Genomic DNA, 12,264 nt, shown 5'->3' with positions numbered 1-12,264 from the left:
GGGGGGTGGAAGTTTGTATGGTTTTCGAATTTCAAATCTACCATTTTCGAATTTAACGCGAGCGAAGTCGCGGGCAAAAGCTAGTATAGGTATAAATTGAAATAAACAAAATTATTTTTTAGTTAGGTACTAGGGACTTTCTGGGCAAGCTCACTCCATAGTAGGCTACGCGTCCTTGCTTCGTCTAGTCTGAGATAAAATAGTACATTACGATACAAGTGCGAAAAAGACGAAGTTCGAAACGAGTGACGATAAATTAAAACACGACCGAAAGGAGTGTTTTTAAATCAACACGAGTTACGAATTCCCTTTTCGCGCGTGTATCGTACGACGTTTTTCAGCACAGATGGACCTCCGAAGTTTCGACCTGACAAGAAATGACCCACTTCTCGCACTAGTGCGTAAAAAAGCACCATTTGTACTGAAAAAGAGATTAAAATCAATTAATAAATACTGCTTTACTACTTGGCCACTACCAGGCTGCGAAACAGCGCCATCTAGTTTTAAGTCTAAAAGGGGCGCGCACTACCGACTGTGCCAGACCGGTCGTCAAAACCCGGGGAATCGGTCGGTTATGTGTATGTATTTTGTTTATATATTTCCTTAGCACCATCCCAGACCGTTCGAGTATATGATTCTCACAACAATCTTCGCGAACTGTATAGCCCTGGCTGTCTTCACACCCTTCCCATCTGGAGACACAAATTATACTAACGGTATATTGGTAAGTTGATTAAAAACTTATTAATAAAACGTTTTGAGTACGCTTGAACCACATAGTAGCGCCATCTATTGAGTGAAACTGCATAGCTGTGGCTGTCTTCATACCCTTCCTATGCCTAAGGGTGGCGTATAAGCAATTTATAATACAATTGTATCGCTGCTTAAAAGTTCATCTATTAACCCTTAAATTGTTTTTGTCCGTTTTAAATGACGTCCTATAAAGTCTAGGCTAACTCAGATTCCTAGGCACTCCGGCGCAGGTGGCGTGATCCACACGGTCTAGAGTCTATCCCTTTTATTTTTACGCACTATCGCATCGCTTTATCCTATCAAAATTTGAAAAAAATACTCAGTTTAAAAATTACAACAGTGAGGTCTTTTTGCACTTGTGACAAATGTCGTTGTTATGTAAGTATTTTAGTAATTTGTGCGTATTTTTCACTGAATTTTATTGAAATAGTAATTAATTTACTATTTATTGTCATAATTGTGAATAAATGACAAACATTTCATTATTATTTTTGAAGTTATAATATATGTCACTTTAAAGTGACACTGCCAGTTAGTACTAAATATTGTGTTTTTTCCATTTGTCACTTGTAACGGACATTGCCAACTTTTCTAAACGAATATTTTTTTATGTATTGTTAACATTAGTTGCATTTTTACAATAATATGGCTGGGCAACGTTTGAGGTCAAAGAGGATAATAGCTCTTCTACCACCTCCAGCTTCTAAAGACTCCGATTTAGAATCAGACAACGAAGAAAAAATGAGAATCTTAGCTAGATAGTTTTTTAGAGACGACTGCAGCAATAAATCTTCTTTTCCTAAGAGTGTAGGTACCTGTTTATTTTTGCCTGGACTATATTTTTATTTTATTTATTAGGAAAACTCACAGATAAAGTTACTATTAGGCTTATAACATAGAAACAATGAGCCAATAACAAGTTTCCACAGATAGAAACTGGGCAAAGTACATGCGTGCAAAATTACAGAAAATTGTGTAATTTATTTAAAGTTTATGTAATACATATCTATATATGAGTTCAATCAATGATTGAGAGCAAACAATAAAAGAAAGGAAAAAAAACAGTAACTTGTTTATAGTGTTATTTGAGAGTTAACAGCGGGTGAAGTCTTGGGTCAGTAGTTTGCGTACTGATGTAAAACTGTCAGAGATCAGATCAATGGGGTCATGATCAAATCAAATTTGATTGAAATATTTAGTGACTCTTATAATAAAGGAGTTTTTTCTGAAGTTAGTATTAGTGGCGAGGATATGGAATATTCGTTTAGTGCGAGACGCAAGGCGTAAGGGGACTACGAAGTGGGAACTTCAAGCTTGACAGCAGATCCGGACAGTCAACATAGTTTTGAGCATTTTTCATGACGTAGATTACTTTAGAGATATTGCGCCGGACATAAAGAGGTAGCACGTGTAGTTTCGGACAATGTTGAATGTAATTTATTAAGTTTACGTTTTTTTTTCTATGTTAGCAATGTGCATGTGTAGTTGGCAATGTCCGTCCAAAGTGACGTCTTTATGTTAAGCAGTAGTTGGCAATGTCATTTATAAGTGACGCTTAAAATAAACCACTTCCAATTTTTTTATGTTTCTTTTTCACACATTTTCCCCTTAATCTACCCTAACTGAACCCAAAACACCAAGTTTCATTATAAAAATCCTGCGCGGTCATAGAGTGGCAATTTAAGGGTTAAGTGTATTGGTTTAAGAGAGTATTTTTGTATAATTTCAGGAAAAAGTAGAATGGATATTCATGGTGATTTTCACCGGAGAGTGCGTCATGAAGATCATCGCGTATGGCTTTCTGTTCCATCCCGGAGCTTACCTGCGGAACGCGTGGAACAGTTTGGATTTCACCATTGTCACTATTGGGTAAGATATTATTGCACTCTTTCTTCCCGCGGGTGTCGTAGAAGCTCATCCTCCTTGCGTTATCCCGGTATTTGCCACGGCTCATGGAGCCTGGGGTTCGCTCTGACAACTAATTCCAAGATTTGGCGTAGGCACTAGTTTTACTAAAGCAACTGCCATATGACTTTCCTTCCTTTTTCTTCTTCACTGAAAAGCGAGTGTCGTAGAAGTTGACTGTGGGATATGAGTTCAATTGTGCAGTACGCAAGGCTGGCAACCCATCACTGCAACGTCAAAATTGTTTTTACTTCCAACCCCTTCATTGCCAATAGTGGCACTGAAACTTGAGTAGTTTCATTATTTGCTCTGCCTACCCCTTAATGGGATGCAGGCATGATTATATGTATGTGTATGTATGTTCTTGCAATCCTATTTTACTGGGCAGAAGACCTCTCCCGTTTTTCAAAAGTAGTTTAAATTGTTCTTACATCACTTACAATTTTTAGCGGATTCTTGGTTTGAGTCACGTGGCACCCTCTGATTGTACTGGTCTAGACGTTCTACATCCATTTACACGGAAGCGATTATTTTTTGTTCGTTTCTATAGTCGATAGCTCATAGCTTACTTGCTTTTGGTACCAGTGCCTAAGGAATGGCTATTATGTTTCAGTATAATGAGTCAATCGCTGCAAGTCCTCTTCAAAGATGCGTTCGATGTGAAGGCGCTTAGAGCCTTCAGAGTGCTGCGACCGTTGCGATTGGTGTCCGGTGTTCCAAGTAAGCATGGTTCCTTCAGCTCATGGAAGAGTAAAGCTCCGAAAGGATGTGCTTATGAGACATGCGTCGGTATTGCCGAGCTCATATAACCCGGCAACCTTCAAATGAAGGGTGAACAGGCATCTTCTGGGCGAGCTCACTCCATCGTAGGTCACGTCTTTGCCTTTGGCTAGTCTGTGGCCAAGAGTAAAACACAAAAACAAATGCTCAGTTTGCCAGGTTTTAAAGGAAAGTACCTATTTGCTCATAATGAACAAGATTTATTAGGACCAATGTCAGCATTCGCAAAAAAAAATTGGGCTGTTTCTTACATTTTCACTTTTTCAGCACAGCCAAATTTTTTTTCACGATTTCAGCATTGGTCCCATCATAAAAGTTGTTTATTATGACCTCGAAACTCACTATGCAAAGTTTGCATGGTCTCTTTTATTTACCCCCCTACCTAACCTACCTACCTATTTTAGTATAAAGTTTTATTGAGCGCTACGCCAACAAGCTGTCTCACAGTTTGGCGCAATTTGAATTCAAGGTACTTACTAAATCATCATCCTCCTTGCGTTATCCCGGCATTTGCCACGGCTCATGGGGGCCTGGGGTCCGCTTTGACAAGGTACTTACAAAATAAATTAAAGAAATCACTCTATTTTCCAGGTCTCCAGATCGTGCTGAACTCCATCCTGAAGGCCATGATCCCGCTGTGCCACATCGCGTTTCTGGTGCTCTTCGTCATCATCATCTACGCCATCATCGGCCTGGAGCTCTTCTCTGGAGTGATGCACAACACGTGTCATAAGAATGAGAGTGAGTGGTCTTTTCCACTGTCTTGGGAGTTTTGAATGATTCACGGTTATTTTCATTAGACTTATATCAATCAGGTCTACGTCACTCGCTTGCGGCCGTGCGTTAAGTACCTACCCGCTAGCCGTTCATTCGAATGAACAAGTGGCCGAGGGGCGCCACGCGCCCGCCTGTGTAGTCGTATGGCACGTACGTAGGTAGGTATTCTTCTGAGTTTTACGTAGTAACTTAGAAGTATTGGTTAAATAAAGCGTATGTATTTTTCGTTTTGCTGACATAAGTGAAGGATCTCTACGTTAGTAACTTAATAATAAACTGTGCTTATATTGACTGGGATATTGACCGTGATTACCTTTTTGATTTTTGTCGAGCTTGCGATATTTCGACGGAGTTGCATGCAACATGGTCACGGAAAACTGAATAAGACTCAAAGTTGCGTAGACAGCGCGCGATAGACCTTCGCGCGCGTCGGCTGCGTTCACTTTCAGCCTTACCACTGGTTGCATTCACACTCGATGGTCCGTCCAAACACACTACACTCACAGTGGCACTACGTTTATTCGATTCTGACTTCACCGGTTTTTTACACAAACAAATCACTGGATTCTATATATACATTTGATAGTTTGAAGCTATTCTCACGATTGAATTTTTTATATTTTTATTCTGTCTTGTCACGAGATATAGTCTCCTTCATCATTCTCCTTGCATCATCTCGGCATTCGCCTCGAATCATGAGATCCTGGGGGTTCGCACTGATAACTAACCCCAAGATTAGATGTGACGTAGACACTAGTTTTACGAAAACGACTGCCATCTGACCTTCCAATCCGAAGGGTAACTAGGCCTTATTGGAATCAGTCCGGTTTCCTCACCGAAAAGCGACTGGCAAACACCAAATGAAATTTCGCAGATAAGTGCCAAGAAACTCATTGGTACAAGCCGGGGTTCGAACCCGCAACCTCCGGATTGAAAGTCGCACGGTCTTACCGCTAGGCCACCAGAGCTTTTCAACAAAACAAAAATACTTATACAATTATGAAAGTGTGTATTAAAAAAAAGTCTTTATAAATGATAGTATGTAAGAATAACATTGTTTTTCAGGTGGCAAATACATAATGGGCGAAGATGAAAGACCTTGCAGCGTGGAACTTAACGTAGGCCACAATTGTAACGCTGAAGAAGGCGAGGTCTGTGTGGCAGGCAACCCGCCTTGGGTGGGGCCCAACGATGGGATCACCAACTTTGATAACATTGGCTATGCTATGCTGACGGTCTTCCAGTGTATCACGCTTGAGGGGTGGACTGATATTATGTATTGGGTAAGTCATATTATTTTATTTTTTAAATTTATAAATGGGCTTACTCTTGGCCACAGATTAGCCAAAGGCAAAGACGTGGCCTACGATTAAGTTAGCTCGCCCAGAAGATGCCTGTTTACGCTTGATTTCAAGGTTGCAGGATTATATGAGCTCAGAAATATAGCCGCCGGCAAAGCCGGGTTACGTCCATCTTCTTTATTGTTTTAAATATTTTACATTGCTATTTGCTCAAATGATTGAAAAAAAAAATAAACGCAAATAAATACAAAACACACACATTCCAACCAACCTTTCCACCATTCAAAAACATTCTATCACTGACTGAGTGAGTGACTGACTGAGTTGCGCAACGTAAGCGGCAAAATCTACTACTCAGGCAACGCACGACGTGGATAGTCCCTAACACTGACTGAATGTTACGCGCTGAGTAAGCGGCATTTAACGCAACGAAACATTGACTGAGTGTTACGCGCTGTCAGTTGAATGTCGCATTAGAACTATTAAAAGTTTCACTTTAAAAAAATCTATTATTGCTGGAAGTTGTAACTGAATCTTGAGCAGTTTAATGTGCACTGCCTAAATCTCTTGGGAATAGGCGAGACGACTAAATAAATCTATTTAGTCCGTCAGTTAGACGATCATAACATTTTGGACCCATATTTTTTATTTTTCTCGTAAACGAAAAATGACGAAGGTACAGACAGTGCCTTGAAGTTCATATATATTCATATTCATATTTATTTATTGCATCCATGGTGTTATAAGATGTTACAAAGAAGGTATACGTGCAAATGGACCCTATTAGGGCTGGCAACATATTTATTGTATATGCTATACTACATATACATGACAAGTTTCACAAGTTTCGCGAGACGTCACGCCTAGGTACAATTTTTAATAGTGACGTCACAAGCCCAGACCGGAACTTTGAAGCTCTGTATCTTAGTATTTTTTCATAAACAAGATAAAGCGTAAAATAATGTGTCCTGGATTTTTCGACTATCTAACTGACGGATTAAACAGAATGCTACTTTTTTATGTAGTCGTCATTCCTAATGAGTTTAATATAGGTATGTAATGATTAAAAGGATGTGTCAAATGTTTTGTATTATTGCAGATATCAGACGTGAAAGGATCTTCCTGGCCCTGGATATATTTCGTGTCGCTGGTCATCTTTGGAAACTTTTTCGTCATGAACTTAATTCTTGGTGTGTTATCCGGGTAAGTTATTTCTTTATTTAATCTTTATTGCACAACAAAATAAGGTACAAATGGCGGACTTAATGCCTCAAGATCAAAGCATTCTCTACGTCAACCAATCCGAATCAAGAAAAAATCCGAATTCAAGTTATCCGAATTTCATGTACTAGGTAGTACATTTAGGGCTAGATTTTTTATATGCGTGCGCCATCTTGAATGAAACGCTCAATTTTAGAAACCGCAACATGACGTTATCATTTGGGTTATAGTCTGTTAGTATCTTAGATGTCAGTGCGTATTTTTTTTAGCTTCGTTGATTTTATTGTATGTTTTCGTACGTAGGTACGAAATGGAACGGATGAGTAGTCATCATCATCCTCCTTGCGTTATCCCGGCCTTTATTAGGGCTCATGCGAGTCTGGGGTTTGCTTTGACAACTAATCCTAAGATTTAGCGTAGGCACTAGTTTCTCTGACCATCTGACCCACAGATTTCGGGAGATAGGTCATGCCGGGCGATTTGTATAGAATACGCCTGTCGCAAGGTCTGCGCAACCCACACAAAGCACCAGTAATTGTAAAGATAATGCACGCACACACCTAATCCACACACACTTGTAGCTGGACGCTCCTATTGCGCAATACACGCGCATGATTTCAATGTATGTGTACACGCGAACGATAAGCGAGCGCGATCGCGCACGCACACAACGATAAATAGCGGGAACGCCTCGCCTCGTTTCCGAGAAAAATGTCTCACTGAGTGAATCGTTTTGTACACCGTTCATTGCGGCGCAAAACACTACACTGTTTACAATATGTTCCTTGTGTAGCCGCAATGTATAATGAACGTTTTAAAGCACAAGCAAACGTAAGGTTACATGGTACAACTCGGAGTATTACGTTGAATTCGTGTTTTATGTGAAATAAAAGGAAATAAATAGTATTTACCTATGAAATGTTATCCTATCGGCTTGGAAATTATTCAGGTCACTGCGATGTTTGCAAGTTATTATTGCACACTTCGGCATTTTTGATAAAACTCGTTTTTCGTCGGTGAACAGCGCGCGTGTACACTCGATGACAGCGGACGGCGAACTGGCGGCGGTGTAGGCCCAATGGGCCTACATCTGCGACCAGGCCGCGCGCGGCTTGTCCTCTCTATGATATTGAATTTTTTCCTCTGAGATCTGACCCGAAGGGTAACCTGGCCTTATCCCTTTATCACCCCAACGATATTTATTCTTTCAGAGAATTCTCGAAAGCGAGTAACAAGGCGAAGAACCGCGGAGACTTCCAAAAATCACGTGAAAGGAAGGAGTTCGAAGAAGACATGAAGGGGTACCTCAACTGGATCACCGTTGCCGAGACGCTGGACCTTGAGAATGAACCCAAACAAGAGAATGAAGGAGAGGATTCACAGGGTGAATATGATCCTAGCTTTAACTAAAGGTGTTCTCGGTTCACACTGCTGCTGCTGAAATCATATCCCATTAAAGGGATATATGAGGTTTAGAAAACGGATTTTAAAAAGCTTTAGTGCTTTTTCTGCCAACCAACCCGAAGGGTTAGGCCCCCCTTATTTAAAGTATTGCGAAGGTAGCGTCGGGCCAACTGTATGGAAAAAGACGCCGCATCGACGCAACGTCAACGTCAGGCTTTGCCACGTTAAAAAGCTCGACGACGCTACCGCTCGCGACGGCGCTCCAAATGAGACTCTAGGGAATCATATATTCCTATCGCTATTCTGTAGAGGCCTGACAGAGTCAAACTGCAATTCGATCGCCACATACTTAGCGTCAACCATTATCACTTCGGCTAGCTCAGCAGATCTGAATAATACTGCCGGAAATGTGGATTTTTTTATAATGAAATTATTCAACATTTTATAGAATAATACCAGCTACAATAAATTTCTCTGATATTTAGCTGCAAAGAAAATGTTCTGATTCTGATTATTGGTTACAGGTAACAATTTCGAGAGAACTAGCAACGAGGGATCCCAAACTAATGTCGACCAAACTGAAAACACGGGCACCTGCAAAGTTTACTTTAAACGATTTGATAAGGTAGGTAATTCACTATTAAAATAAAATTCTGTATAATATAACGCTGTGCAGAGATTAGAAGATCACATGACTAAGTATCGAACACGCCACTCCATCGCCTTACTAATTTGTAATGGACGCCTCATGTTTAGCTAAATTTTATGATAATATTCAACGTGTGTCAATTTCTAATTGCAGGTGAACCGTCGTATGCGAAGAGCTTGCAGATTAGCTGTCAAATCTCAAAGCTTTTACTGGGCCATCATCATACTTGTGTTTTTGAACACGATGGTATTGGCAACAGAACATTATAAGTAAGTGATTAAACTATGTTAATATTACATTAATAATATTTCATAAAAACGTAACTAAGTCTGCTCAAGTATTTGAATTTTTCGCTCTTTTCATTCGCTCATTGAGGAGGTATTCAATTTTTCTGTCACAGGTTTAGGGCAAAAGCTAGAATATTAATGTTCATAAAGTGTATTAAGTTCATTAAAGTCAAGTTTCTAATGTCTAAATATAATTTTTTTTGTCTGTAATTATTATTAGTAATTACACTGTAAATATAGTTGTAGTTTCTCGGGCCAAATATGAATGTAATTTAGTTCTAAATTTATTGTAAATGTTAGATTATGAAGGTAGCATGTAAGTGTTTTGGTTGGTATTGCTTGTATGTTTCCATGAACAAAAGAAATGAAGTATTGTAATATGAATATTTAAAAATAACCCGTTTTTTATTTTATTTTCAGACAACCGCTTTGGCTCAACACGTTCCAGGACTGTGCGAACTACGTGTTCGTTGTACTCTTTACTATGGAGATGTTGGTCAAAATGTATGCCCTGGGCATTCAAGTAAGTATTCCTAATCATAGTTTTTCACTTCTATTTCATAACTGTATTTTATTATATACATAAGACAAATAGGCATGTCTCTTTCTACATTTTTAATTTGGATTTTTCTTTGAAAAATTAAATTAAAAAAATGTTTTTAAATTATCTGAGTGTTGTTTTCAACTTTTGTTTCTCCATGAAAACAGAAAAATAAGCCCTGTTGACACAGAGAAATAAGAAATTTTGAAAAGTCGGTCCTCAGATATCAAGAGTTGAATCTGTGATTTTCATACTCGTGGTCTTAAAAATAAACAGAATGTCAATAGTTCCAACAATCAGCTCATCATTATCACCATATCAATCCTTTATCGCCCACTGCTGAGCATAGGCCTCTCTTCTAGTACGCCACTTCTCCCGATCCTGGGTTAGTCTCATCTAGTTGTGACCCGCTATTTTCCGGATGTCATCGAGCCAACGGATGTAAGCGGCCACCATTCGGTTAACATTTTAGTCCACCTGCCATCACTCTGCCTAGCAACATGTCCCGCTCAACTCCATTTTAGTTTCAACAACAATCAACTATTGATAATATGACTATTTCTGTTTCAGGGCTACTTCGTATCTCTCTTCAACCGTTTCGACTGCTTCGTCATGATTTGCTCAGTCTTGGAGCTGGTGCTCACAGCCACGGACACCATCCCACAGCTGGGCATCTCTGTGTTGCGTTGTGTTCGGCTGCTCAGAGTATTTAAAGTGACCAAGTAAGTCTACCTCTTTTGAAGATTTTATTCGAAATAAGTTTTTTCACAAATCATTTTTGGCACAAGCTTTTATCGGTGACTGTATTTTTCTTTCAACAGTCATCTACTGCACCGAGACGTTTATAAAAATCCTTTACTCGTTGAGGATACGACATTTGATTACAGAATTCCTTTGGCCACGTTTCTGCTCCATCATCAGATCAGCTCCATGATACACCATAATATTGCATCGTCACGTGATTTAAATAGTATGTGTGCAAAATTTCAGCTCAATTGGACGCTTCGGACTTGATGCTCTCAGTTGATGACCGTTGAAGAAAAGTATAGTTGGCGATAAAAGCTTCTACCGAAAACGAAATTTTTGAGATAAAACTATTCTCATTCAAAATCTTTTAAAATAATCAGTCTGTTCTTATTTCCTCTCAAGTGTTTACTTTAACTTTACATTTCCTCATGTTTTCAGATACTGGCGCTCTCTCTCCAATCTAGTAACTTCTCTCCTCAACTCCATCCAATCCATCTTCTCTCTCCTTCTGCTTCTCTTCTTGTTCATCATGATCTTCGCGCTACTCGGGATGCAAGTCTTCGGCGGGAGGTTCGAGAGTTACGCGCCCGAGGAACCGAAGGAGAGGCACAACTTTGATACATTCTGGCAAGCTGTGTTGACGATGTTCCAGGTAGGTTTAAGTTTTATCATCATTCTTGCGCTATCTCGGCATTTGCCACGGCTTATGGGAGCCAGGGGACCGCTTTGACAACTTAGTTCGGTGGCAAAATTTGTTTAACCTTCGTGCCTTGAAAAATTTGCCCCAAATAACTACATTAAAGCTTTATTTGAATGAAACAATTAACAAGTAACCAATATAAACCATTGTTTATTTTTTTTTATTCGTTTCCCTGTAAATTATCTCCTGATTATTAATGTGACATAGAAAAGTTACTAAAATTGCAAATTTTTCTTTCAAGAAATTTTCAGGAGTTCTAATTATTGTTTCGTTGTTATCCAGAAGGTTTTTATTTTTGTTGTGGACTTTTACTGTAATTTCAAAGATCTTTTTGAACTATTTATATTCTTCATTATCTTTATTTTCAATTCTACTGACTTTTTCTTTACTTTTAGAAATAGTATTGATGTTCTTCTTTGTTCTTCTTCTTTGTTCGACAGATCTTGACTGGTGAGGATTGGAACGTGGTCATGTACGAGGGTATTAAAGCATACGGCGGCGCTGGTACCATTGGAATGATTGCATCTATTTATTTTATTATCATCTTCGTCTGTGGTAATTGTATCCTTTTAAATGGTTATAATAATTTTATGTGAATGTTTATATAGAAGAAGGGTCATTTTATTTTTAGTTACAGATTTTATTTTAATTTTAGTGTAACGGTCAGCATTTTATTTTTGTTCGACAAAGGTTTTTGTTAATTTAGATATATTGCTGATTTTTGCATCATTGCAATGAAACACACACGAAATTTCGAGTTTGAAATTTCTAATTTTAGTTTGATAAAATGACTAAATCAATATATTATAGTATTATACATACATACAATATAACTGTTACAATAATATACCATAAACGTTATGTTAAACGTTGTGTTTTTCATAATAGTTTCTTAACATATATTAGATATCTTGTTAAACGTGTTCTTGGCTATCGCCGTCGATAATCTTGGAGATGATGATGATGATGAAGAAGTTGAAAAAGAACCAGATGTAAGTATTTTTTTGTCTAATATTTATGAATGAAAAAAATCAATCTTAGTTTGTTTTAGACTACATATTTATTTAATCAATGAGATGAAATGGAATAAAAATGTTTTGTTTGAAACGTTCTAGTAACATACATTTTGGTATGACGCCACTTAGGCACAACCCGCACAACATTTTCAAAAGATACTTACTAACTTGTGTGTTGTGACT

The 12,264-nt window shown here is 38.5% G+C and overlaps 1 protein-coding gene across 5 annotated transcripts in view; it reads left to right on the top strand.

Moving 5' to 3' along the window:
* Positions 1-12,264, top strand: part of LOC125237588 (voltage-dependent calcium channel type D subunit alpha-1-like) — a 124,355-nt gene that overhangs the window by 72,812 nt on the left and 39,279 nt on the right. For all 5 annotated transcript variants that reach the window (XR_007178351.1, XM_048144723.1, XM_048144724.1 and 2 more), the window contains exons 3-16: positions 619-724; positions 2,483-2,622; positions 3,272-3,378; positions 4,030-4,179; positions 5,281-5,498; positions 6,616-6,719; positions 7,949-8,121; positions 8,666-8,766; positions 8,944-9,059; positions 9,498-9,600; positions 10,189-10,340; positions 10,804-11,017; positions 11,506-11,626; positions 11,972-12,057. Coding sequence is in view for 4 of the 5 variants with exons in the window: in XM_048144723.1 (XP_048000680.1) it covers positions 619-724; positions 2,483-2,622; positions 3,272-3,378; positions 4,030-4,179; positions 5,281-5,498; positions 6,616-6,719; positions 7,949-8,121; positions 8,666-8,766; positions 8,944-9,059; positions 9,498-9,600; positions 10,189-10,340; positions 10,804-11,017; positions 11,506-11,626; positions 11,972-12,057 (1,891 nt within the window). In the remaining variant the exon portion in view is untranslated. The remainder of the gene's footprint in view (positions 1-618; positions 725-2,482; positions 2,623-3,271; positions 3,379-4,029; positions 4,180-5,280; positions 5,499-6,615; positions 6,720-7,948; positions 8,122-8,665; positions 8,767-8,943; positions 9,060-9,497; positions 9,601-10,188; positions 10,341-10,803; positions 11,018-11,505; positions 11,627-11,971; positions 12,058-12,264) is intronic.

Source organism: Leguminivora glycinivorella, chromosome 21 (assembly GCF_023078275.1).
Source record: "Leguminivora glycinivorella isolate SPB_JAAS2020 chromosome 21, LegGlyc_1.1, whole genome shotgun sequence".
NCBI classification, from domain to species: domain Eukaryota; kingdom Metazoa; phylum Arthropoda; class Insecta; order Lepidoptera; family Tortricidae; genus Leguminivora; species Leguminivora glycinivorella.
The sequence above is the reverse complement of the archived record's forward strand: the minus strand, read 5'-3'. Positions and strand labels throughout refer to the sequence as shown.